The sequence below is a fragment of the Malaclemys terrapin genome, chromosome 1, assembly GCF_027887155.1.
Source record: "Malaclemys terrapin pileata isolate rMalTer1 chromosome 1, rMalTer1.hap1, whole genome shotgun sequence".
Classification (NCBI taxonomy): Eukaryota; Metazoa; Chordata; order Testudines; family Emydidae; genus Malaclemys; species Malaclemys terrapin.
The window spans coordinates 93,499,146-93,527,135 of NC_071505.1; the positions used below are offsets into that span (position 1 = coordinate 93,499,146).

Consider the following 27,990-nt stretch of genomic DNA (forward strand, 5'->3'; position numbering starts at 1 on the left):
TTAAGGGACGGAGTTTACGCAAAGTTCAAGCCGCCCTTAACGTAAGTAGAGCGGGCTGGGGCGGCGGCGGCCATTTTGTGCCGGGAGTCCGGAGGAAGAGGACGCTGTCTTGTCTCCGCGCTCGACGGGCCCTGACGCTAACCGAGCCGCTCTCGGCCCCGCGAACCAATCCCGGCCGGATCTCTAGCCTCCCCGCCCCCTCCCCCGGGAAGTGAGGCGGCCAAGGGCGACTCCGCCGGGACACAACTGCCGCCGCCGGCCGAGCCCCCCGCCCCGCCCCCAGCTCGCGCCCCTCGGTGCCCCCTCTGCGGGAAAATGCGAGGCTTCGGAGACCGGGGCCGCGACCGTGACCGCGGCGGGTAAGAGGCCCGGGGTGCGGCAGCCCGGTGTGGAGGAGGGTCGGGGTGGGGCGGAGAAGCCGGGCAAGGCCCCGAGACTTGGGCGGGGGGAGCTCGATCTCCGGCGGGAGGGGGCCTAGCCTAGGTCGGGGCCTCGGAGTCAGGGTCACGTCCTAGGGCCACGGGAAGGGCTGGGTCCGGGCCTGTGAGGAGCCGAGTGACGGGCTGGGAACCCGGAACTGGGGGTGCCCGCGATGGGAGGAGCCCGGTGGGATCCGGGGTGGGGGAGGGGGGCGGTGAGGGGCTCTGGGTAGCCACAAGGTGTGGAAGGAATCGCCCCCGCACACCGTTGTTCCTGCTCTGCAGTGTCTGGTGCGAGAAGACAGGGAAGTTTCTCCTGTGGCTGGCAGGATACTTCTTCCCTGTCCCTAGGCCTGATTTCATGGCCTTTAGGAGTGAGGGCTTTGACTTTGCCTTTCCTTCCTCCACACTGTTCCCACTTCGCGCCGTAGGGATCCCTCTTCCTCTACCTGGTAACCTCGCTTTAGAAGCCTTTGCTCACCATGGACGACACACATAACTTGTAGAGTGGGCTGGACCTGATCACTTCTCCGAATGTTATTACCATTAAAATGACCAGAAAGATTGCTGTTAAGTAACAATGTACATCTCTGCAGTATTCCCAGCCCCTGCTGACTGAGGGAGTGGAAACAGACCTGAAAGTTGAACGTGGGTCTCTTGTGTAGTAGCAGAGCCCTGATCCCAGGGACCATGGCCCTGGATTAAGCCTCAGGAGTGTGTTCAGGGTTGGGAAAAAGAAATCAGCAATCAAACACAATCTTCCATATTGCTGTGCAAAGGCCTAACAATTTGGTTCCCTGCTCTTTTTATTATTCTTGATATCACTTATCATGGGGCCTCATTCAGTTTAGGAGAATCAGGTTCAGTTGAGCTCTGATTTTTGGGAGCAAAACAAAAGTATAAGAAATCATCCAATATCATAAAATGCTTGATAGAAAATATATAAATGGCCCAGGGTGGTTGTTTGTGGTGGTGGTGTTTTTTGTTTTAGTAGAAGGGGGTTAAGAAATGGCAGTACCCCAAGATTTCCCTGAAAAAGACAAGTAGTGGGGATTAAAAAGGAGGAATCAGGCCCTGAGAGAGAGCAAATAATAAAATATACTCGCTGCTCCTCTTATTCCTTCTTTGATGATTGATTTTTAAGTCAGGAAAAATGCCTGCTTGTCCCATTTAAATTTATTTCCCCCTTTACTTTAGGTGAAGTTCAAGAATGTTTTCCTTGCACATGGAAGGGCTTGTTAACATTATCTTTCCTAGTAGAGCAGGGGAAGCTAGGAGTTCCACTCTAATTTTATATTCACATCCTACATACATACAAACAACCCCCTTATGAAATAAAAAGATCCTTTCAGTTGTATTGCAGAGAAGAGGGCCCCACAGACACAGATACTTAAAGGGGGACTATCCAAATTTTAAGGCATCAGCATTTGACCTGCCTTGACATTTACATGATCTCATTTGGGATAAAGAGATGTTTCTTCTTTTTAAGAATTTTGCTTTCAGATTTTAAGCCATCATTGGTGTAGAACCTACAAAAGCACAATACTTTGTTCTCTTTAGAATTTTGCTGACGTTGTTACACATTGCATCATCAAAATGTATTGTGACAGGGTTTAGAGTGACCACAGGAAAGGTAATTTAAAATCTTATTTCATCTCCATGCTAAATGAAGAGAGGAGAAAAATATTGTAGTCAAATAGAAAAGGACAGAATCGGGAATGGGGAAACTACTTGACAATGGATCTTTTTTTTTAAAAAAAGTTTAATTCACATAAATGCATAAGTAATGGGCTTTGGCCCTGATGTTATTCCAAGTACTACTTTGCTTTGTTGCATATCTTTATGAACTGCTACAAAAATCTCACAAAACTTAGTTTTCTGTAATATCAAAAACTGGGTTGCATTTGTCTATATCTATATTGTAAATTTGTTTTGATATCGAAAACTCTGTTCCTGGACAGTTTTGTACCAGAAGTTCAGCACATCATGATTTTTTTTGAAAAAATCATTTCTGAGATGTAAAACAATATTTCTAATGATTGCAGTCATCAAAAATTGTATGGTGGTATTTGAAAGATAATTGGGTACTCCACCCAGTGTACTGGACAAACTCCAGTTGGATGTTTACATTCTGTTTACTGTTCATTCCTGTTGTAGGGCAAACTAGATCTGGAATTTTTCTTTGCTTCTTGTCATCTGCAACTCATTCAGGACTTTTTAGGACTGGGATGATGCAGTTTTACTTTGGCACTTGAATAAGCTGCTGCTGCATTCAATTCTGGAGATGGCTGCATTTCATTATTGGTGAAGTGATCACTCAATATCTAAGACCAATTTGGACTCAGTCACTTCTGAATCAGGGAAAATGAAATATCTCTATGCAAGTAAATAGAATTACTTGAGATTTACATCAGTGTAACTGGAATTGTAATCTGTTCCATATCAGTATGTAAAATGTCGGTTACCTCAGGATCAGTGAATGAAATGATACATATTGGGGTATTATAAATGCTAAAAGACTCACTTTTTGGAAAGCCAATCTAAAGCTATATTGTGTATAAGCAAAGCAACATGGAATTGAAATTCTGCGAACTGCATCGTGGTTTTGTTTATTGATGACACTAAAGCAAACAATGTCCAAATATCTAAGGCTCTGAATTTGCAAGCATTCATGCATATATTTAATTTTTACTCACCTATGTAGTCCTATTGCCTTCATCAGAAAAATTACTCAGGTGCACACCTTCAGGTTCTAAACTAGCATAGTCTGAAGAATGTATTTAATGATTGTGAAATGCTCCTGTAACTAGTAACTTACATTGACAGTCCTAAGAAGTCATAAAAGATTCAAATCACTATTTAATTACAGATGGTTGTAAACTACTTTTTATATGTTTTATAGTGTTAAATATGATAAAAGTAAATAAGCAGCCGTTTTAGCAATCTGATACGGAATAGAACTACATTTACAGAAAGGAGAAAAGGGCTGTCAAGACTGCAGCTTAAGCAACATTTTTGAACCTATAACTTTATAGTTAATTTGATGTTGGTTAAAACACTTGCCTTCTACAAGTGTAATCCCGTTTCCCGTTCTGCTTTCTCTGAGTTCTGCTCTGTATTATCACTCTAGCTTCTCTTGGGAAATAACTTTCAGAGGACACTTATTTAACATTTAAAACATTTCCTTGCCAATATTACAAATAAAACCATGGATTATTAAAACAAAAACACTTACATCTAATTTAGTTTTGACCAGAGTGTAAATTTAAACATTTTTTTCTCAGCTTGGATCAAGTAAACCTTTTTTGTTGATAGTTTCTAGTTGGTTTCATTTTCTGGTACTCCAGTATTAGCATAATATTCAGTTGTTTCGATGGAAATACTGCAGGAGTCTTTATTCAATTGGAGTTTTAAAAAAATCAAACACTCTTTCTTGTCTTCATATTTTTCAAAAGCTTATTCTTTATCATACCTAAATTTAGAATAGCGTTTGACCTGACACTATTTAAAATAGCAGCTTCTATTGAAATCTGGCACAATAGTGAAACAATAACAGGTTTTTCTAAGAACTATTTAAAAGATGTACTATTAAGTAAACATTTATAATTATAATAGCTAAACACTTCATGCCAATCTGTGCTTCAGTTTTCAATACTTCCCAACTGTGGTGTAGGCCATAAAAAACCATGTTTATTCTCCTTTGGATAAGTGAATAATTACATATAAATCCCCACCTCTTTTAAAAATAAATAAAAATTAAAAGCAGGGTGGAGTGTATTCCTTATGTAGCGGATAAACTGTACTAATTTCTGAGTAGCTCTGCCAGGTATTAAAGAATAAAAACTGACATTTTATTTTCTCTCGAGACTTTCTCAGAAGTGTCTAAGAAATGGGACTCAGTTTTTTCCCCCCATCCAAATATTTCTGCTGTGACCCTGGTAAAAATTGTGGCTGCTTTGTAATTGCTTCAGATCTGCCTAGCAAAAACTCTGATACTGACATCAGCTTTTCTCTGTGCTTTATTTGTACGTTGACTGGGGCATATTGATGAGGAGGGAAAGAAAAGGTGAAAGAGGAATGATGAAATAGTTACTTTTAATGTAGAATCTAACATCATTGGAGGAGTGGTAATTGGGCGATAGACTTTACTGAAGGGAGCAAGAGTACTGAAGACCTTCCCAATCCTTGTGTCTAGCAGTATTTTAAGGGCATTTTCAGAGTAACTAAAATTTCAATATTTATTTTAACTTAAAGATAACTATGAAAGCATCTTGAGGAATCTACAAATGACAGAGCTGTGAAATCCTTTTATAAATTGTTTTTTAAAAACTTATGTTGGTACCCCCAGGTTTGGTAGTCCTCTGCCCCCAAAGAAATTTGGTAATCCAGGGGAGCGTCTACGCAAAAAGAAGTGGGACCTGAATGAGCTGCCCAAATTTGAGAAGAACTTTTATGTGGAGCATCCAGAAGTGGCCAGGCTAACCCCCGTAAGTTTCCTTCTCCTGTCCTTTCCGTTTTCAGTGCACCAGAGAATCTTTAAAAGTGGGAAAATTGGGGATATGCAGACTATGTTCTAATTGTATTTTCCCGTATTGTTTTATATATACACTTTGGAGAAAGGTATTTTGAGTGCTTGCTCATGTCCATTCCAATGTAGGTGTGTGCTCGCACTGCCACTGGAAAATTTTTCCCTTGGTGGTATCTGTTGGGTTGGCACTGGTGCCCCCTAGAGTCATGTGCTCATAGTGCCAGTGTAAAGGTTCTGCTGACCCGCAACTCCCTTAGTTCCTTTTTATTGCCTGTCACAGTCACTGGAACTTCACCTTGTTCTTGATTTTTTCCACAAGTACTCCTCTCAGTGGACTTTGATTGTAATAGTTATCTTCGTTCGTAGTAGTAATGTTTCAGTTGTTAAGTTAGTTAGGGTACGTCTTCACTACCTGCCAATTCGGCAGGTAGTAATCGATCTATCAGGGATAGATTTATTGCGTCTTGTCTAGATATGATAAATCTATCCCCAAACGTGCTCCCCGTTGACTCTGGAACTCCACCAGAGCGAGAAGTGGAAGTGGAGTCCCCTGTGGAGCGCCACCAAGCGCTGCTGAACACCCCCCACCCCCGGAGCGCCGCTGCCGAACCCCCCTCCCCACCCCCAGTCAACCCCGGAACTCCACCAGAGCAAGAGGCGGAAGCGGAGTCGATGGGGGAGCCGTGGCTGTCGATCCCGCACCGTGAGGACCCGAGATAAATCGATCTAAGATATGTCGACTTCAACTACGCTATTCTCGTAGCTGAAATTGCATATCTTAGATCGATTTCCCCCTCCCTCCCTCCCAGTGTAGACCAGCCCTTAGATTAGCAAACCCTGCTCAGCGGAACTAGTCCTTCCTGTCACCGGGGAGCGCCTTGTGCTTCATGCCACAAACTGAAGCCTGTCAGTGACCCCCATTCCAGCTGCCTTAAGTGCCTGGGGGAAGCTCACATGTGGGAGCACTTCAGAATCTGCAGACGCTTCAAGGCCTGCACCAAAAAAGAAACTGACACCAGGCTTAGGTTCCTCCTAGGAGGCAGCACTTTGCCCTCCTTCAGAGCCTAGTCACTCGGACTTGGTGCCGAGTACTTCAGCCTCGATAAGAAGCACCCTGGCTTCTGTCAGGAAGACTCAGCGCCATTCCACACTTCTGGCGCTGAAAAAGACGCTGCTTCTTCTTGGGACTCCCAGCACCATCCATCATCCTAGGTGCCAAAGATGATCACTCTGGCAAGGAACTTTCTGCACTGTTCTCCATCGCCAGTGCTGAGAAAGAAACTGAAGACGTGGACAGGGTGCGATCCCTAACTCCAAAGTCCATGAGGCAAAGAGACGCTAACAGAGTGCGACCCATGCCGGGCCACTCTGAGACCCCTGCAACTTGCCTGATGCTGTTGACTTTGGCCCCAGAATGGACACCCTTGAGGCTGGCACCGATGGACTCTCCGCCATACTCAGACATGACTCAGAGCCATCAGAGCTCTGCTGCCCTTGCAATACCATCTGTGCCAGAGGTGTTTGAGGCTGCGAGACATTTACTATCTCTCCAGGTACCACCATCCCCTGCCGTATAGGAGATGTCAGTGGTGGCAAGAGCTCCCATGGCACCAAGGCCCCAGGTGCTGTCATAAGGGAAACCAGTCATCCTGGGGCAGCCCCAGTCTCCTCCCTCCTGGCACTGTTTCCCGGTAGCAGTCGGCACCACTCCACTCTGGTTGCCTGGAAGGGAATCCTTGGAGACGGACTTGGAGGCGGAGTCGTATGTCTCCTGCAGAAGCCGGCACCAACACTCTAGCCAACATCACTCAATGGCTGACATGGGCCAGGGCATCCCTCCTGCGGTTTGGCCACCAGCACAGTGGCAAATGGAACCTCTGGGTTTTTCCTTCAGTCTAGGGTTCATAGTCCATAAGGTCTTACTCCATTGTATTGGAATCTAGAGCACCCCCAGTGCCGTCCTAGGAGCAGGACCCAGATCTCGGTACCGAGCCTGGGGCTGAATATCAAGACCTGGCACCATGAAACCCGTCCAGTGCTGAGAGCAAGGAGCAGTTCCCCCTGCATGCGCAGGTTTTCTCTTCCTCCTCTCCAAATGAGGCAGTGATGGGAACGGACATTGTGTCCTCTCAGGTTGATTACAGGGCGCATAAGTAGCTCCTCAAAAGAGTAGCACAAAACCTGTGGCTCCAGGTAGAGGAGATAAAGGAGTCCTCACATCCTCTGGTGGATATTCTAGCTGCATCGGTCCCCTCGAGTGACTTTGCCCTTCAATGAGGCTACTATGGACCCCATCCAGGCCTTAGGGCAGACCACAGCCTTCCTTCAGCCGATGGCAAAAAGGGTGGAGAAAAAGTACTTTTTTTCCAGCTAAAGAGGTATGCTCATCCACCACCAGGCTCATTGGTATAGTATCAGCAGCCAACGAGGAGTGACAGTGTCAGCAAGGTCCAAGGCCAAGGATGCCGAAACTAGACCTTTTTGACAGAAAGGTCTATTCAGCTGGCAGCCTCCAGCTCAGCAAGTGCTCCTGAGCAACTGTGATTTTAATTCCTGGGACTGTGTGGCAAAACGTAAAGAATTATTACTGTAGGAGTCCAGATGCGAATTTGCAGCCCTAGTTGAGGGAAGATTAGTGGTAAGGGTGTCCTTGCAGGATGCCTTGGATGCGGCAGACTCTGCAGCCTGATCCGTGGTCTCAGTGGTGGCAATGTGGAGAAGCTCCTGGCTTCACTCCTCGGGCCCACCCCATGAGATGCAGCAGACATTGCAGGACCTTCCTTTCCAGGATACATTGCTCTTTTTGGAGCGAGCAGACTCCAAACTGGACAGCCTGAAGGACATGAGAGCCACGCTGAAGTCCCTAGGGCTGCGTACACCAGCTCCCTCTAGGAAATACTTCAAGCCCCAACCAGCTACTGGTTTCTTCCAGACACCTGCCTCGTCACTCTACAGTAAGAGGGAGGAGCAGGGGCTATAGGAGAAGACCTCCGCCCCAGTCTTCGTTTGGAGGGTGGGGCGCGACACCTGGCAGGATCTAAGCAGGCCTTTTGATAGGGCACTTTGGTACGACGTACCGGGAAAATTTGTGGAGCCAGTTTCCTAATTTTTTTTTTTTGAACCGATTATCCCACTTCTATCAGGCGTGGGCCCGTATTACTTTGGATCTCAGGGTGCTATGCACAGTAGCACTGGGACACACCCTTCAGTTCAGTTGTTCCCCTTCTTCCAACCCCCTCTCCCTGTTCCTCTTCAGGGACCCTTCTCACAAACAGCTTCTAGCCCAAGAGGTGCAGTCGTTCCTAAGGGTGAGAGCAGTGGAGGAGGTTCCACAGGAGTTAAGGGGCTGGTGGCTCTACTCCATTATTCTCTAATCCCAACAGCCAACGGCAGTTTAGACCAATTCTGGACCTGTGAAACCACAACAGATCTATGAAAAAGCTCAAGTTCCGCATGGTTTCCTTGGCCTCCATCATCCTCGCCCTGGATCCAGGGCATTGGTATGCCGCCCTCGATTTGAAGGATGCTTTCTTTTACATTTCAATCTTTCAGGGACACAGAAGGTTCCTCAGATTTATTGTGAATCATGTGCTCCTGTTCAACCTATCAGTGGCCCCTCAGATGTTCATGAAGTGCATGGCAGTTATGGCAGCCTTCCTGAGGAGACAAGGGGTTCACGTCTACCCTTACCTCGGTGACTGGCTGATCAAAGATCAGACCTTGCCCAGGTGGAATCCAATATAAAGTTAATACAGTCAACATTCCAGGACTTAGGTCTGCTAATAAATGTGCAGAAGTCTACTCTCTCCCTGGTTCAAAGAATAGAATTCATCGGGGCGATCCTCAACTTGGTCCCAGACAAAGCCTTCCTCCTGGAAGCTCGATTCCCAGCAATAGGGATGCTTATCGAGAACCTCTGAAATCACCATAGCACCTCTTCAGGCGTGGTTGGCATCTGTATACTCAATGGGCCAACACCACGTAGACACGGTCATCCAGTGATCACCTCCCTTCTTTGGTGGTTGGACCCACTGGCAATGTTTGCAGGAATCCCATTTTCAGGATCCCAACCATCAGTGTCTCCCATAGCAGATGCTTCTCGAATGGGCTCGGGAGCTCACTTAGGGTCCCTCAGAACCTCTAGTCTCCAGAAGAGCTCTCACTACACGTCGTCGGGGGAACTTTTGCCTGGGCTGCCAAGCATTCCAACCCCACATGGCGGGCAAGTGCATGTGAGTTCTCACAAACAACACAACGGTGATGTTCTATATCAACAGGCAGGGTGGCGCACGCTCCTCTCACCTGTGCCAAGAAGCACTTTGCTTGTGGGAATTCTGCTTCGCCCACTCAATCCACCTCGAAGCCTCTTATCTCCCGGGGTCGCAGAACAAGTTAACGGACTACAACAGCTGATCTTTCTCCAGCCATCACAAGCGGTCCATCCATCCAGATGTTTTAAAACGCATTTTCCAGAAGTGGGGGGACTCCCCAGATCTGTTCATGATGAAGCACAACAGGAAGTGTCTCCAGTTCTGCTCCTTCATGGTTCACAGTCCGCGGTTACTTGCAGATGTCTCTTTTCTCCCTTGGATGGGCTATCTTTTCTACACATTCCCTCCCATTCCTCTCATACACGAGGCCTTGCTGAGGGTCAGAAGGGACGAAGCGTGTCTCATCCTGACTTGGCCATGTCTGCACTGGTTCACCACGGTCCTAGACCTTTTAGTAGAAACGCCAATCCGTCCGCCAGCATTTCCAGACCTGATCTTCCAGGACCATGGCCGTCTAAGTCATCCAAACGTCGAGTCCCTTTGTCTCATGGTCTGGAAGCTCTGTGGCTGAACCTCACAGAGCTAGCATGCTGAGGGCTGGTTTGCAAGATGCTTTTAGGGAGCAGAAAATCCTCCACTAGAGCCACTTACCTGGCAGAGTGGAAAAGATTCTCGATCTGGTCTACGAAGAAAGGTGCTACACCTACACAGTTAACTCTACATTCATTCTAGATTACTTGCTGCACTTGAAACAGGAAGGTCTAACCATGTCATCTATTAGGTCCATCTAGCTGCATTCTTGGCCTTTCACCCATGGGTGAACGGCTGTTCCGTCTTCTCAAACTCCATTTGCAGTTGGTTTCTTAAGGCCATGAGAAATTGTATTCCCATGTATGGCAACCAGTCCCTCCCTAGGATCTCAACTTGGTGTTGGCAAGGCTAACAGAACCTCCATTTGAACTGTTGGCAACATGCTCTCTGCTGTACCTGTTCTGGAAGGTGGCCTTCCTGGTGGACATTACTTCAGAACCACCCCACACAATACTCTTCAAGGACAAGGTCCAGTTGTGTCTGCATCCGTCCTTCCTCCCTAAGGTGATTTCACAATTCCATAGTAACTGGGATATCTTCCTACTGGTCTCCAAAGCCTCATGTCAACAGGAGGAGCAGAGGCTCCACTTGCTGGACATCAGACGTGCACTAGCCTTCAACGTAGAAAGGACTACATGATTTTGGAAATCTATTCAGCTATTTGTAGCCATTGTACACAGGATGAAAGATCTTCCAGTCTCAGCCCAGAGAATTTCATCATGGATCACCTTCTGTATTCGTACATGCTACGATGTGGCCCCTCTCCTCCTGAACTGGTGACGTATTCCACAGGGGCCTAAGCATCTTTAGCAGCATTTATGACTCAAGTTCCTATCCAGGACGTTTGTAGAGTGGCATCGTGGTCGTCAGTTCACACTTTTGTATCTCACTACACCATCACCCAGCAGGCTAGAGATGATACTGGGTTTGGCTGAGTGGTATTACAATCAGCATATTAGAGAGCACACGAAGAAGAAGAAAAAATGGTTACTAGGCTTGCATAACTGTTCTTCGAGATGTGGTGTTCATGTCCATTCCAAGCCCCCGTACTCCCCTCCTGTCCCTCTGTTGGAGTTAGCCAGCAAGAAGGAACTGAAGGGGCTGTGGGTCAGCGGGACCCTTTATACCAGACTTTTTCATCTGTCCTGTGTGCTTCTGAATTTCCTTTTTCCCCATTGTTAAATTGGATTTTAAATACAAGACTTCAATTTAATGATTTTCTAATCCATCATCTCCTTGGTTGACCTGTCTGGTTCTATTAGTGAGGCATATCTGATGCCATGATTTATTATTGTGGATAGGAGATACATTATTGCAAGCACTACATCAGGAAAGTTTTTGAACAAACTAAACAGTTGAAGGAAAACAAAACACAACAGTTCGTTTGAATCACAGATGCTGCTGCTAATGGATGAGAAATTTAGGAACAGTCTGTTGCCCTTTTCATAATTTATTTTAATCCTATTTTTCCCGTTTTTTTTCCCTTTAGACCCCCCCATACAGAAAATAAAAGGAGTATAATAAACTGAATTATCTTTTTAATCACCTTTCTTGACACATTCCATACACCCTCCATAGGAAATAGTTTTTTTTTTTTATGTTCATATAAGTGCTCAGTTGTAGGATGCACACACCTGTGTGCTCAGTCGGAAGATTGAATCAGCAAGGTCCTCATCTTCACACTATGCAGCCTCGTGCCTCAAGCAAGGATATGTAGAGAGGCACAGATCTGCTGCTGCTGCAGTTCCTTCTCAGACACCTGCAGCTCAAGACAGCAAATGCATGTCCACTGCGTCCTAGAAGCTCTTTCCAGCCTGTGTTGTACTTATTTATTTCCTCTTACTTTGCACAAGATTGTGCTTTGGAGGGAGGGGGATTCCACCATCTCAGTTTCTTGGGAACATTTCCTTGGCCTTTCTCTTCAACCTAGTTTCTGAGGTATGCCAAAGGCCCCAGAATTCAAATCCTGCCAGACCTGCAATACATTTTTCCCCCAAAGGCAAAAGGTTTTCTAGCTGTCTTCGGTGTCCCAGAGACTCTCACGTCCCATCCAAGTGCAAAGTTTGCACTGGGTTTAAGAACAGGTTTCACAAAGAAATGTTCTTGAAATCAGGGGAGTTTGTGTGCCAGTGTTTTTCCCACAACATTCAGGGTCACACTACTAGAGTAATGGATGGACAACAGGGTGGATGTGTACTATATAAATTGGGGGGGGGGCAAAATTCCAGTCTTTGTGCATAGTTACTAAAACTATGGAACTGGTGTATTGCCTACCACATAGAGATCTCCACAGGATCATGTGTGGGAGCTCAATAATCTGATCTGCCACAGCAACTGTGAAGCATAGGGCCCCCCCATAGTGGATCTCTTTGCAACCTTGACCAGTATGAAATGCCAAATCTTCTGCTCCAAAATGGGATGCAGTTGCACCTCTTTAGGGGAGAACCATTCTAGTCCCCTGGTCCTGTGCTGTTCTCTGTGCCTACCCTGCAGCACCACTAATCCCCAGCACTTTAGTCAAATTGAGGCAGGAGCAAGTGAGGGTCTTCTTAGTAGTACCGTCTTGGCCCAGACAAGGGTGGTACTCATATCTACTCCACTTCTCTGGAGGAATATCTCAACACTTCCCTCTCAGCTGGGAACTCCTGACACCCCAACTGTGTTTATCTGATCTTCAAGGCTTGGCTCTCAATGGGTCTCAAATTTTAAAATGGGACTGTGTGGTTTAGGTCCAGGCTGTACTTTGAATAGTAGGAAGCCTTCCACATGTAAGACGTACCTGCAGAAGTGGAAACGCTTCCTTTCCTGGTGTTCCTGTCACTCCATATCCATTTCTGAAACTACTCTCTCAAGGATCCTTGGTTGCCTGTTAGAAATTACCGTCTTTTTACCTGAGTTTTCTTTCAGGGTGCACCTAGCAGCTACTATGGCCTTCCATTTGCCTGTTTGAAAAATTGTTTTTGTTTTTGTTCACCCTACCGTGGCCAGATTCTTTAAGGATCTGTCCAACTTTTCCTCATATCTGGAACTCCATATCTCCTGAGGACCTTAACTTGGTCCTCAGTGCCTTAAACTCTCCTTGCCAACCTATGGCCACCTACTCATTCCTTCATCTCTCCGTCAAGACCTCATTCCTGGTAGCTTTTGTCTCAGCTGGAAGCTGATCTGCCTTACACTGCCTTCTGTTGTGACAGGGTCATGTTATGTCCTCATCTTTATTTCCTGCTGAAGGTCAGGATATCAATCTACCAGTATTTTCCCCAAATCTCACCCATTAAGGGAAGAGGCTTGCCACCATATGTTTAGATGTTTTGAGGCCCCTCATCATCTATCTGGATAGGACTAGATCCTTTAGAATGTCCCCATAACTGCTAGTAACCTCTGAAAGAATGAAAGGACAGTCTGTTGCCATTCAGACTATTAAAGTGAGTTTCAGGTTATATCATAGCTTGCTCTGAGGCTGCCAGGGTACAATTCCCAGCTCCAGCTTACAGCCCCCTCCATCAGGGCTCAGTCTGCTTCTTTTGCCCTTCTCAACGACATTCCTATCGTAAAAATTTGCAGGGCTGCAACCTGATCCTCAGTTCACATGTTCTCCAAATGTTATGCTATCCTATCTGTGTCCAAGATGAATGTGTCCTTTGGCTACACAGTTCTCCAAACTGTCCTGGATCCACCTCCTCAGCACCCACTTCTTTGCTGAGTTACTGCTTGTGAACCTCCTGTGGTGGAGCACCCATAGGGATATATACCTGAAGGAGGAGAAGTTACTTACCTTTCAGTAACTTGAGTTCCTTGAGATGTTTTGTTCCTGTGGGTACTCTATTTCTTGCCCTCCTTCTGCTCTGCTGTGGAGTCTTTGGGTATGTCTACACTACCCGCCAGATCGGCGGGCAGTGATCGATCCGGCGGGCAGCGGTTTATCGCGTCTAGTCTAGACGCGATAAATCGACCACCCCCACCCCCGGGCGCTCTCCCGTTGACTCCTGTACTCCCAACACCTCGAGAGGCGCAGGCAGAGTCGACGGGGGAGCGGCAGCAGTCGACTCACCGCAGTGAAGACACCGCGGTAAGTCGATCTAAGTACATCGACTTCAGGTACATTATTCACGTAGCTGAAGTTGTGTAACTTTGATCCCCCCGTCCGCTTCCCTGCCCCCCAAGTGTAGACTTTCGCTCTGTAGTTGAGAAGGACCTGGAGCGTCAGCAAATCTATGCCTACATATACATCCTCGCTTGGGAGTAAGAGGCTTCGTAGTGTGTAGTTGATTCACATGGCCAGTCGAGCAAGTGGGGGTGCGTGCATCCTACAATGATGCATCCCTGGGGACGAAACATCTTGAACTCAAGTTACTGAAAGATAAGTAGTCTTTCCTTAATTGCCTTATTTACACAATCCAAAGAAATATCAACTTTCACTCATTTAAAAAAAAAAACGAATTTCATTAGTTGCAAGTACTGCACTGCACTTGAATGCCCCTGTTAATTTTTGTTTTACAGTCCCATGTTTGTATTTTCAGAATGTTTTTCCTCTCCTCTGTGTCGATGTGAAGGAGTCACACAAATGGGAAAGTAACCATAGGTTTAATCAAAAACGTACATTAGTGGGAGTCTTTCCACTAAGTTCCCTAGGTTTTGGATTAGGCCCCGGACTGGGGGAACAGTGAAACTGACTTTGTGCAAAGTGCTGTCAAATGTGCAAAGTTAAACTGGAAAGGTAGAGAAATATTTTTCCTGATCCTTCAGTTAAGCTAACCTGGGATGTTACTTATAACAATAAATAAGTACAAATGTTTCAGAAAATGTTGTCCGTATCCCACTTAAAAAATATTTGGGCCTTAATTTATCGTTGCTATGTTTCTGAGTAATGTTTTCCCCAAGAAAGGAAATGTTAGTTCACAAGTGGTTCTGAGCAGCAGTTCTGAGTCAGGGTGTTACTGATAGAGCTCTGCATGGAGCTCCCATTTAACTGCATTGGAAAGAGAGGGACCACCCTGCTTCATGCCCCATCCTTAGTGAGCAGAAATCTATTTTGCTTCCTTCCTCTCAGCCAGGCTGTCAGCTAAAGCGTTTATGGAATTTATTAAGAGTTGACATCAGAAACATGTATTAAATTGCTGCTGACAACCTGGAATTTTATGTTTTTTGTTTCCCCCTCCACCTAAATAGTATGAAGTTGAAGAACTGCGACGAAAGAAAGAGATTACCGTTAGGGGGACAGATGCCTGCCCCAAACCTGTTTTTGCCTTCCACCATGCTAACTTCCCACGTGAGTATTCTGTCATTCAAGATGCTGATCAGCTTTGTTGTTGGGGTAAAGGAGGAGTGCTGGGATAACACCCTTCTGATCAGACCTATTTGGTTCTAGACAGAGGTCATCAGATCTAGTGTAGCTTTAGAGATCTTAATCAGAAAAGTAAACCTTTAAGGAATCCTCCAGCTTGTCATATCGGAGATTCTCAAAGTGAGAAACTTTTAAATTGCTCCCAAACTGGGTTCTGTAGGAAAATTTCCCCAGCACTTCTGTCTTCAGACTGATGGCTTTTACTCAGACATACATAGTTTGTGTTCTTCACTTTTTTGTTTAACTTGCAGAATATGTAATGGATGTCTTGATCGATCAGAATTTCACAGAACCCACTCCAATTCAGTGCCAGGGCTTCCCATTGGCCCTCAGTGGCAGAGACATGGTGGGCATCGCTCAGACAGGCTCCGGGAAGACCTTGGCAGTACGTGTTTGTGACCATTTCCTCTTAATTGCTTTTTATGAGTTTCTTCTTGCTTTGCATCTCTTGGTCATTCAGACATGTGCAAAGGGAGAGTTACAGCATTTTAAAACATGTTCGGTCTGTGTTGTAAGTGGGATAGTTAAGTAGTAAAGAGCACGTGGTTTGTTTTGTGTGCCTGATCTTGTCTGTCTTCTACTTGGCTGTCCCACAGCCAATGTTTCCATTTTTTAGAGGGGAGCATATGTTTGGTTTTTTTAAATGGACCTCACTTACTGGTTGACTTAGTTACACATTTTAAAATCACAAAGAATAATACAGGCTTGTACTTCCCACCGACATAGGCAGGAGTTGTAGGCAGTGTTCCCTCTAATTTTTCCACATCACCTCCATAATGTGGCGGGGGTGGGGCCAAGGGGTTCCGCGTGTGGGATGGGGATGGGGCAGAGGGGGGCTCTGGGGTGGGGTCAGGGACAAGGGGTTTGAGGCTGTGACAGGGAGAGAGGACTCTGCCCAGCTCTCTCTCTCCACAGCAGCACCTGTGCTGGGGAGGAGAGGTGCCTCTCACATGGCCCCGGCAGGTCTGGGCTGGGTTGGAGCCAGGGGAGGGGCGCCCCTCCCCTGGACTCAGCCCAGCTTGGCCCGGAGCTGCCACAGCTGTGGGAGAGGCGCCCCAGCCCAGCCTGGCCCGGAGCTGCTGCCCAGAGTGCACTCAGCGCTCGCTATTGCCTGGGGGAGCACGTTGAGCCGCCGTTCGGGGCATAATGGCAAAGAGACGCTCCTCCCGTTTCGTGCACTGCGCGTCTGAGTTGCCTTGCTGCCAGTGTGCCAGAGCCTTGGTGTGAGCGGGGCTCTACGGCAGCTCTGGGCCAGGCTGGGTTGGGGCTGCAGGAGAGACGCTCTCCCCTGGCCGCAACAGGTCTGTAGCTGGGTTGGGTTGCATCCAGGGTTGGGGGAGAGGAATCTCTCCCCCCTCACAGCCCTGAGCACCTGCACAGAGCTTAATAGGCCGTGCAGCTTAGAGGGAACTTAGGTTGTAGGTGCTCATTAATTCAGAAAGTCAGGCAGTCTTTTATTATATATCTAAATGTAGACATCCAAGTTTGAAAGGTTTATTTTGTAGCCACTAAAGCTTGTGGTACTTGCCACTGCTTGAGGAAGGATGTTAAGCTAAATTCCCCATTACCAGGATCCAATATGATGATCATTGGCATGATCTAATATGGAAAACCCGTCTCTTAATTTTCTTCTGTTTCAGTACTTGCTGCCTGCAATTGTTCACATTAATCACCAGCCATACTTGGAGAGGGGAGATGGTCCAATTGTAAGTGCTCCTCAGTTTTTTTTTCCGTTTTACATGTATAATATGCAGATAACAGAAATGTGTAGATGAATTTTGCACCACAATGCCATAAAGAGGAAGTAGAGAACTGCTCATTGTAGCAGTGTGGGTAGCACATTCCGTGTATCAAAAGCCCAGTGATAATTATCAGCATGTACTAGAGCCGCTATTAGTTGTTTTTTAGGTAATTGAATGCTGACAATCTAGTCAATTCTGCCTCTGATATCTGAGCAGAGATGATTAATTATCTTAGCTTGAGACAGTGTTCTCCACTCAGCTATCCTGGATGTAATTTTTTTTGTTTTTTCCCCTCTCCCGTAGTGTTTGGTTCTAGCTCCTACCAGAGAGCTGGCCCAGCAAGTCCAGCAGGTGGCTGATGATTATGGCAAATGCTCAAGACTTAAGAGTACCTGCATATATGGAGGGGCACCCAAAGGTCCCCAAATCCGAGACCTGGAGAGAGGTAATGGTATTCTTGTGTGTTTACAAATTCACTGTTGTAGGAACTGTGCTTAAGGTAGCAGGAAAATATGCTATTGTAAAATATAGTAAGAAGTAGTGGTGTGGTGTTTTGGTTTTTTAAGCCTGTTTGGGAAGGTGCTAAGCATCATCACAGCCCTATCTACTGCTACAATTCACGGCAATTGTACCTCCAGTCAGAATGGTGGTGTGCATACAACAGTACCAGTCATCCATATTTGTCTTGTAACTTATTTAGATGGCTGTTTTTCCTCCCCTCTTCTCTGTACATCCTCCCCATATGACCATCTTTACAGTTGCCAACTTCCTAATTGCACAAAATGGAACACCCTGCCCCCACCCCTTCCCTGAGGCCCACACTGCTACACTACCCCTTCCCCGAGCCTCTGCCCCCTGCTCACTACATTCCCCCTCCCTCAGGTGCTTACTCTTCCCCACCCTCACTCACTTTCATGGGGCGGGAGGTTGGGGAGGGGGTGAGGGCTCTGTCTGGGGGTGTGGGCTCTGGGGATGAGGGGTTTGGGGTGCAGGGAGGGAGTTGGGTGGGGCAGAGGGGTTCAGGGTGTGGGAGGGAGCTTTGGGCTGGGGCAGGTGGTTGGGGTGCGGGCTCCATCTGGGGGTGTGGACTCTGGGATTGGGCTGGGGATGAGGGTTCAGGATGCGAGAGGGGGCTGCGGGTTGAGGCTGGGGATTGGAGTGCAGGGTGGTGAGGGCTCTGTCTGGGGGTGCAGGCTCTGAGGTGGGACTGGGGATGAAGGGTTCAGGTTGCAGGAGGGGACTCCATGCTGGGGGGCAGGGCAGAGGAGTGCAGGGTGTGGGAGGGGGCTCTGGGCAGGGGATTGGGTGTAAGAGGGGGTGAGGGCTCCGTCTGGGGGGATGGATTTGGGGGTGGTTGCTGGGGATGAGGGGTTTGGGGTGCAGGAGGGGGCTCCGGGTTGGGGCGTGGGCTTGCCTCCGGCGGCTCCTGGTCAGCGGTGCAATAAGGCTAGGGCAGGCTTCCTCCTGCCTGTCCTGACTCCGTGCTGCGCCCCGGAAGTGGCCAGCAGGTCCGGCTCTTAGGCAGAGGCATGGCAGTGGCTCTGCACCCTGCTCTCATCCTCAGGCACCGCCCCCACAGCTCCCATTGGCCACGGTTCCCAGTCAATGGGAGCGCAGGGCTGCAGCAGTGCATGGAGCCCTGTGGTGGCCGCTCCACCCCCCCTCCCCTCCCTGGCCTAAGAGCCAGACCTGCTGGCCGCTTCTGGAGTGCAGCATGGAGCCAGGACAGGTAGGGACTAGCCTGCCTTAGACCTGCCACTCCGCCAACCATACTTTTAAGCGCCCGGCCAGCGGTGTTGACCAGAGCCACCAGGGTCCCTTTTTGACCGGGTGTTCTGGTCGAAAACTGGACACCTGGTCACCCTAAGTGTCCCCTTCTCCCTGTTTGTTGGGAAGACACCACATTTATTGACTGTGGGTCAAGGTTTAGGACTGACTGACTCCCTCAGGTTGTACTCCAAGCATTCTGCCTCCAAAGTTGTATAAACGGTCAACCTCAATTTCTTAGTATATAGCAGAACTTTCTAAAAAAACCAAGTTTCCTTCAGACTCTTTTGTTCGCAGAGGTTTGCCTTCCTAAACTGTATATTCAGTTGGAGTGGGGGAGAACCGGCATAATTTCTGGAGTGTGATTTACACTAGAAAATTAGGTTGGCATGACTGTCATTCAGGGGTGTGAAAAATCCACACCCCTGAACAACATAGTTAAGCTGACCCAAGTCCCTGTGTTGACCTAGCACTGTCTACAGAAGAATTCTTCCGTCAACCTGCCTACTGCCTCTCGGGGAGGTGTATTATCTACGCCATTGGGAGAACGCTTGCCATCAGTGTATGTTTTGCCTACACTGAAAATATTAATATTTTTTCCTCCAGCTTTGGAAGCTGCTGTTCTTGGAATTTGGTCTGAAGTCCTGGCCTAGAACTAAAAGATTTGGTCTGCCACCAGCATCTGGGAGACTGCTGGATATGGAGATTCTCAGAGAGGAAAATTCTCCCTTCCTCAGTCTCTAAACTGCTCACGGGACAGCTCCATGAGTTTGGAGGGCTTAACTGTGAGACTCAAGTGGAAATAATGTCTCCTTTTTAGGAACATAAGAATTGTCATACTTGACCATTAGTCTGTTTAGGCTTATATCTCAAATAGTAGCAGATGGTACAGAGGAAAACAGATGTCTATCTTCCATAATAATTACCTAATTTAAATGATATTGTACATCATTTCCTCTTTCTGTATACAAAGCCGTCTGAGCAAATGAAAGGTTGAGCTATCTAGTAGCTGTTGAATAGGGTGTGGCTTCCTGTGTTACTACAAGGGGCTGATTAGATACAGTATTGCAGTGGTTCTCAAACTTTTATAGTGATGACCCCTTTCACACAGCAAGCCTCTGAGTGCCACCCCCTTATAAATTAAAAACACTTTTTTTTTTTTTTTAAATATATTTAACACTATTATAAATGTTTGAGGTGGAGGCTGACAGCTCGTGACCCCCCCAGGTCATAACCTCGTGACTCCTGGTTTGAGAACCCCTGCAGTATTGGAAACTTCGCTGGGACTTAAACTTTTATTCCTCTACAAAGTGCGCTCTCTAGAGTTAATAGCTTTGGATGAGGGGGATTCAACTGGACTAGAAGCATAGGTTAATTTTACCTTTTCTGCTGTTCCTGAGTCTTTACATTTCCTCTTCCATGTAATTTCTTGGAGGAGGCGGTCTGCTCCTGGACTGTATTCAAGGTTCTAATGATAGTGTAACAGTAACTTCAGAATGGTTAATAAAATGATTAAAGATGCCTAGAGTTCCTAGTAAAGTAGTAGTGGCTCAGTCTTGGGCACACGTATAAGGGAAGTGTTATAACAAATTTACTGTCAAAAGTGATTTATTATGACTGTAGAAATATAAGCCCATCCCTCTTGTATGTTGAAGGTGTTGAGATCTGCATTGCCACACCTGGCCGCTTGATTGACTTCCTGGAGGCAGGAAAGACCAACCTTCGCCGATGTACATACCTTGTGCTGGATGAAGCGGATAGGATGTTGGATATGGGCTTTGAACCCCAAATTCGTAAAATTGTTGACCAGATAAGGGTACGTGAACCTCTGATTTATAGTTTCCTTCAAATTCCCACTCAAAATATATCATCCAAATAAAGTCTTTTCCCTTTCTTTTAGCCTGACCGGCAAACTCTGATGTGGAGTGCCACTTGGCCAAAGGAAGTGCGCCAGCTTGCTGAGGATTTTCTGCGTGACTATGTTCAAATCAACGTGGGCAACCTGGAGCTGAGTGCTAACCACAACATCCTGCAAATAGTGGATGTATGCATGGAGAGCGAGAAGGACCATAAGTAGGCCGTTGTTCTGCTATCCCAATTTTTTTGAGCGGGAGAGGAGGAGGGAGGCTTAAAACCTTCAGTGCAGAGGAGTATTTTTAAAAATAATCAGTCCACTGCAGTTACTTGCAATCATGTAATTTTTCACTACTGAAACTTACTAACCAATATAATCCCATAGTCCTCTAGTTGCTTGTAGATGTTCGCTAATGTTATTAAATGCTAAGATAATTTAACTCTTCATAAATAGTACTGAACCAGTTTTCTCTTAAGTGGTTGCTTATTACAGGCATTCTCTCAAAATAATAAGTTGAAAGTTCTCTCCTGTGTTCTTGTAAATACATCTTAGCTCTTCTTTTTGTTTTAGACTAATTCAACTGATGGAAGAAATCATGGCTGAGAAAGAGAACAAAACTATCATATTTGTTGAGACAAAAAGACGATGTGATGACCTCACTCGAAGAATGCGCAGAGATGGGTGAGTATCTTGTTTACAGTTATTTCCCATTAGGAATCCCTAAACTGTAGTGTGGGGAGGAGGAGGAGGAAATGCTTATATTGCTAGTCTTGGAAGTGGTCTTTCCCTTCAGCCGCTTAGCCAGATGCAATGATGGGGCTCCTGGAAAGTTCCATCACATTGAAGCACTATATAAGAGGGACAGCGTGCTGGCCTTTTTGGGACATACAGAATGCTGCAATGTGTATGAGACTGCCAAAGCAAAGGGATTTTCAGTATAATAGTCACGATTGGATTAAGCACTAGTTCTTAGTACCTGTAAGAATGATAGGTGCTTTCAGCCTCTACAGAAACAAAGGAGGGAAAGAATGCATGAGTATTTCTTAATGATTTTAATCCTTAACTGTTTTCTCTTAACATTAATAAAGCTGCTTGTTACCTCTCTAAAATCCATGTGCATCTTCCATTTGGCAGCTGGCCAGCTATGTGTATCCATGGAGACAAGAGTCAGCCAGAAAGAGACTGGGTACTTAACGGTGAGTGCAGTGCCTGGGAAAGCTGGTAACTTGAACTATTGAAGAACTTCTGCTTGGTTTAGGCAAACACGTTTCCCCTTGTGTTTCTGTTTTTTCTCTCAGATGCACACACTATCTGTGTTAATTGATTTACCTGTAGTCCTACAATGGTTTTTGTTTAGCCTTTGTATTTGTTAATTTCAGTACTGGGAGGTTGTTGCAGAGAACCACTCCTCTGTGTCTAACCCAAAAGGATTTGACAACTTCCAAGCAGTCTTCGTGTGCGTCCCATGTTTCTCTCTTTAAAAAATTCCCATCCTGTTTGGATTCTGGAAAGGTCATACATAAGTTAAATCCACAGCCTTCAGCATAGTTTGTGACTCCTAGTCTGTTTTCACAGTGGATTCTTGTCTTGCAGAATTCCGTTCTGGAAAGGCTCCTATCCTCATCGCTACAGATGTTGCATCTCGTGGGCTAGGTTTGTACATACAGGCCTCTCTTGCCTGCTGCTCCATATTTTTCTTCTTTGAACTCAAAAATATTTTCTTAAAAAATTCAAAGCGTGATTTTCCCCCACATGTGAAATACCGTTTTTTAACATTACTCTTTTTTTTCTTTCATATTCAAAGTCTCTTCCTGCTCCTAATGAACAGGCTTTGGTCTGCAGCAAGGCCTAGGCATGACTAATCGATCGCCAAGAGGGAGAAGAGACGTCCAATTATGCAACCCAATCCTTCCACTGCACCCCTTCCTCCCCACTTCCAGCTTTTTGTGGCTGGATGGCTAGGGCTGGATTGCTCCCAATTTACAGAGGGGATCAGATAAAAGTTGAAATAGAGTCGTGTGGGAGAGTAGTTCAACATATAATAATTAACAATACATAGGTGATATATACAAATAAATCCCTGCATACACATAATTTTCCCATCAGATGTGCTCACATCTGGGAAAGCATTGCTCCAGCTTTTCTATTTTCACAAATAGCCTTCCCGGCTCTGTGTTGGTTGTAGGCAGGTTCTATTATATGCCTTCAACATATACTGTCCAAGTGTTGTGTTGGATCAGAATTACATAGATCATTTTCACATCAGTGAAATAAACTTTCTGGATGCATAAGTTAAAACACCCCCTTTTAATAAGTATATTTGTAGTATGAAACCTTTGTGTTTAAACATTAACCTTTCTCCCTTTTACATTTGCCCAGTGTAAGTTTAGAAATATTCTAAAGCAATTTGGGTCCGTCTGCATTCTTACACTTCCCAGACGTGGCAAAGACCATTCCTGAGGGCCATATACCAGAGTTAGTGCCTCAGTGGTCTGATCCATTGTGGCAAATCTTAAAGTAAAACTATTGCAAGTGATCCATCAAGAAGCACAGAGGGAAATTCTGTGATTACAGAAGAGTTTTAGTTATTTGAAACTGTTTTTTATATCCTGAAAGGGTGGCTGTACTGAGCATCTCAAGGTCATTTAAATGTTGGCAAACTAGTGTGAGACTTGGCAGCCTTCATTCACATAACCTTCACCCCACCCCCACCCCCAAAATTGTCCAACACTTCCTCTAAGAGGTGATCATATGGACTTCAGTCTCTGCCCTCTAGGGTCATGTCTGGACCTGTGCAGTTAGAACTTGGGCCTGTTGGGAGAAGGGACTGAGGCCGGAAACTAGTTTTTATGAAAGAGAGCTGCTTTCTGTAGCAGTGTTTTTTTTAAACAGGCTTGCTATGTGCTGGTAGCTTCTTTGTGCATCTTGCCTAGACATTTAAAACCGCCCCACCCCCAAAAATGCTTCCCCAAAACAACTCAATTGGATACCTCTCGAGAAAACACTCTCCCCCTTCCCCACTTCACCCAAGCTATGGGGGAAAGGTACCATAGTCTGTTTCTTGTTACTAAACAACATCTCTGCTTGTTTTGGGGCCCTGAGTTTGCTGCTTTTTAAAATAAAGTCACTTAACTGGCAAACTTCTGGACGACTTCCTCCAAGATCCTGGAAAGTGAAGGCTGCTACATAAATAACTTAAAACAGGGGTGCGCGCTTTTTGGCTGAGTCACCAGGGCTTTCCCTCATCCCAATGGAATATTGGTTTCCAAAAAGCTCCTTCCAGGTAAGTTCTGGGTCCCATAATAACTTCTTTGTGATAATCTCCAGGAGAGAGGTCCTCCTTCTGCACTGATTTTTTTTATTTATTTATTTATTTTTGTTACTCTTCACTCTGTTAAACTAAAAACATTGAATTTATTTTGTTTTGTTTTCTTTAACAGAAGCTTTGATATCAGCTGCAGATCATTCTCAGTGCAGGGTCGGGGGCATATCTGCACTGGTGGTCGAAGCAGCTCTCTAGACAAGCATGTCTGCTAGTTTATATCACTCCTGATTAACAGTCAGAGACTTGATCTGTGCCATAGGGTATTCTGGTTGTCTGACAAAGGGTGCGTTTCCCAGGCAGCTGGCCAGATCACTTTTACAATTTGATCTTGCTTCAGTATCTTCTAAAAGCGCAGGAAGATTGTGACTGTGCACAAATACATTGGAGCATGCTAGACTGGAGAAACCAAATCTTGTACTTGCTCTGATCTTTCTTCAGCCTGATATGTGCACATACAGGACCACCTTTTTAATCTGGAGAACATCCCCTGCCTTTTCTGGCCTTCCCCTCAAAAAAATCAAGTCAGCAGTGTCTGTGCTATTAGCTACAATTCCGGGTGCTTTCTGCCAGGAAAGCGCTTCCCTGTATCCACTTGGTAATTCAACTCGCTTTGCTGCTCATGGATGTGCGGAATGGGATTGGCTAAGGATCACGTAGCCTGCTGCTTGTCAGACTCTAGTTAAACTCTGGCAGTGAAGATGTGATTGTGCCGATCATATTTTCCCCTCCCTTACCTTACACTTTTCCCATTAAAATATTTTGTTATTGCACCAAGGACCCTAGTTGGAGACTCGCGCAGCCCCCTGTGAAATCTGCCTTCTCACCCCCTTTTTGGTGTGATTCAGGACTTTGGAGTCAGCAAAGAATAAGGGGACCCCTTTGCTGTAATAAGAAACAGACATAAAGTCCCCTCTTGCCACTACAAACCCCTTGTTTTTATTTTCTCCCTGTCCCCTCTTTGAAATTGATGAAGTCTGGGCAATAGATGCAGTCTGACCCTTTGGATATAATTTTTGTATCTTCATTTTTTTGACATTCGCCCCTATTAACCCCGGGTGGGGCCAAAAAGCGTTGGAGGACCTGAAATTTTTACCTGAACCCAGGTTCTCCGGCACTTCACAACCAAATGGGGCTACAGAGAAGCATCTAAGCCAGTTCACAGAGCGAGCGTGTGTGGGGACTTCTCGCTGCCATGGACCCTTGATGCATGCTCCCCGCGCTCCAGTGGTCCCGTGTCAGAGGGCGGAGTTTTCGAAAGGAGGCCGCCAAAAATAAAAGGCAAAGAGACGGGATCGGCTGCAGCGGTTTCCCACAGGAGGAGGGAGTGTGCATCGGTCTGGTAACAAACAGAGAATGTTTCTCTCTTTTAAAAAAAAAAAAAAAAAAATACAAAAATCTGTGTTTTATCTTGGATATTTTCTGAATATTCTTCTTAAAATGCAGATTTTTTTTCATGAACTGTAAGGACATTTTTTATTGTAATACCATTCTATTTTAACATTGCTTATCATAGCAAATATTTCTGCTACTGTAGGTGTTTTAACTAAAACGTTACACTAACATTTACTTAGTTTCTGCCCCATAAATTTACAAAAATCTGATTTCCCAACAGAGAATAGAATATTTTGAGATCTCCTAGGGTTTAATGCTATTTTTGCATATGATGCAGCTTTTTTGTCTTTTCGGACACTCAGTTACCCAGTTCAGTCTAACATTTGAAGTTTTGACTTGGACAATTTTAAATTCTATGACTCAAATTCAGAAGTTTGCTAACACTGGGCTTAGTAGCATGGTGAAATGTTAGTGCAATGCATTCTCATGATAACTAAGAAGGCAGGTAAAATGTCTTAGTTGTGGTTTGATATATTTTTTTTAAAATAAGAAGTTGGCAGAATTTGACTACCGTGGTATAAGTGGGATGCCTTAAATTCTAGGATAGGGGAAGTCATTCGTTATATTTTATAGTCCTTAAAATTCATAGTGAAGTAAAAGCCTTTCACTTTTAATTTGTATGTGCTTGATTGGAAGGTAAGTGATCTCATTGCAGTTAGTCTTTAATAGACTTCTCCCAACAGAGTAAAAGTCCCTGTGGCAGATCTCTCCCTCTTCCACCCCAGCTTGCTGTGTCCACAACAATGGTGGCATTTTTATTTGTTCCAGATCATGTTTCTCTGAAGGAGAGGGGACTAAAGTCAGTTAACAAATTCAGATGATATTGTGTAAAGAACCTCTCACGTGGCACAAAGATGCAACAAGGGAAGGGTGAATTTGAATGGAGAGAACTGCTTTAAGACTTGCCATCAGTTTTCAGGTCATTGGCCTTTGACCCATGCATATGGCTCAAATTTAAACCTTCTGCTCTTTTGGGATGAGTCTCTTGTTTTTATTCCATTCAGTTACTAACTTGTTTTTTTCTCTTATTACTGTCACCTGCATTCGTGCTCCCCACCTTTCGTTGGCACGTCCTTCTCTTCCTCTCCCCTTTCCTCCACCTACCCCTTCACTGTGCTTCGCTACCTGGGCACTTCGCAAGATGTGGAAGACGTTAAGTTTGTGATAAACTACGACTATCCGAACAGCTCTGAGGATTATGTGCACCGAATTGGCCGCACTGCCCGTAGCACCAACAAGGGCACTGCCTACACCTTCTTCACGCCGGGGAACCTGAAACAGGCCAGGGAGCTGATCAAAGTGTTGGAGGAAGCCAACCAGGCCATCAATCCAAAACTGATGCAGCTTGTGGACCACAGAGGAGGAGGAGGTGGTGGTGGAGGTAAAGGCAAACGGGAAGGGGTTAGAAGGATGGAATAGGTGCTCCATCTTGAAGGAGGATAGGTGTAAAGAGGCAGAGCAAAACACCTTAATTAAACCATCTCAACATCAGACTGCTGCTGTCTTGCTTATTATATGTAAACTTATAGTAATATTTTATTTACTAATTTTTATTAGCAAAATAATATAAAACCTATTAATTTGGGGCATACATATCCAACTTAGGGTCCTTTTAGCTAACTGAAGGAGGGTGTTCAGTGTTTTAATCATAGCCATAGGATTTATTTCCCCAAACAGTGTCCTGCAGAGACCTGCCTCTGAGTGAATCGGTAAAGTAGTTATATTTCCTGCAGCCATGTCCTGCTTCCCACCTAATCGAACCACAGTCAGTAATCTGATACTCCCCCTTCTTACTGGGTGGAGTGCTGCCTCCCAGCCCACAAGGAAGCAAATGAAATTTGACCCAGTCCGTTTTAAGTCAGTGCTATATTTCTTCCAGTGTGTTTCTGTTCTGCTCTCTCTCATATCTTGGGGTAGATCATGATACAGGTTTTGAATTTGGTATCCACCGCTTGGATAAAAAGAGGGTCCATGGCAAAGTTGTGCAGGAATATTTTGCAACCCAGTCAATTGAAAATGTTATGGCTTCTGGCCCTATTGTCATGGAACTGTTGACTTCAGTGGTGAGGGAGTAATTAAAACCATTGTGAGAATTCAGTGCTTTACAGACCTTCTTATTTGAGTTATCCACAGTACTGAACCCCACTGTATTCACTACCAGGAGGTCGTTCTCGTTACCGTACTGCTGCCAGTTCAGCCAACAATCCTAACCTGATGTACCAGGATGAGTGTGAACGGAGGCTCCGGGGAGTAAAAGATGGCCGGAGAGACCGTGACCGTGGCGACAGTTTTGCCAATGGAGCCAACAAAACCTATGGCAGTGCTTATGGAAGTCCGAATTCCGCCTTTGGGGCACAGCAGAGCCAATATGGCTATGCCCAAGGGAGCTATGGAGCAGCTGCCTATGGCACAAGTGGTTATGGCACTGCAGAATACAATGCTACTGGCTATGCTGCCGCTAGCACTGCCACCGCTGGGAGAACCGCTCAAACCGCCACCCAACCGCAGTATGCAGGGATAGCTCGGTCAGGCCAGCAGCCTCAGCCTCTCATGTCACAACAATTTCCTCAGCCTCCGGCCACTAACATGATAGGCTATATGGGACAGACTGCCACATACCAGTATCCACCCCCTCCCCCACCCCCTCCTCCTTCACGCAAATGAGACCACTTGGCTGCTGGTGACCAGTCTAGACCTCTTGCATTTAAAGGAACTTTTCTTTTTCTTTTCTCCCCCACTGTGTTGTCTTTCTCATG

General features: G+C 45.7%; 1 protein-coding gene across 5 annotated transcripts; it reads left to right on the forward strand.

Moving 5' to 3' along the window:
• Window positions 1–62: 62 nt before the first annotated feature.
• DDX17 (DEAD-box helicase 17) lies at window positions 63–27,985 on the forward strand. Of its 5 annotated transcripts, none has more exons than XR_008445336.1 (13): window positions 63–359; window positions 4,768–4,906; window positions 14,979–15,078; window positions 15,405–15,538; window positions 16,794–16,859; window positions 17,199–17,340; window positions 20,318–20,478; window positions 20,563–20,735; window positions 21,088–21,198; window positions 21,652–21,713; window positions 22,111–22,170; window positions 22,322–25,181; window positions 26,376–26,466. XR_008445336.1 is itself a non-coding variant. In XM_054031543.1 (13 exons), the coding sequence occupies exons 1-13, from the start codon at window positions 316–318 to the stop codon at window positions 27,896–27,898; spliced, it is 1,935 nt and encodes a 644-aa protein (XP_053887518.1). In that variant the 5' UTR covers window positions 66–315; the 3' UTR covers window positions 27,899–27,985. The 5 variants fall into 5 exon arrangements, 1 of the variants encoding a protein (XP_053887518.1); XR_008445334.1 differs by having other exon boundaries at window positions 23,958–25,181; XR_008445335.1 differs by having other exon boundaries at window positions 24,946–25,181.
• The last annotated feature ends 5 nt before the right edge of the window (window positions 27,986–27,990 follow it).

Coding starts and splice junctions, on each gene's coding strand:
- DDX17 (XM_054031543.1), top strand. CDS start 316: ATGCGAGGCTTCGGAGACCGGGGCCGCGACCGTGACCGCGGCGG. Junction 20,736..21,087: donor GAGAGCGAGAAGGACCATAA/GTAGGCCGTTGT, acceptor TTTTTGTTTTAG/ACTAATTCAACTGATGGAAG. Junction 22,171..26,375: donor TGTTGCATCTCGTGGGCTAG/GTTTGTACATAC, acceptor GCACTTCGCAAG/ATGTGGAAGACGTTAAGTTT.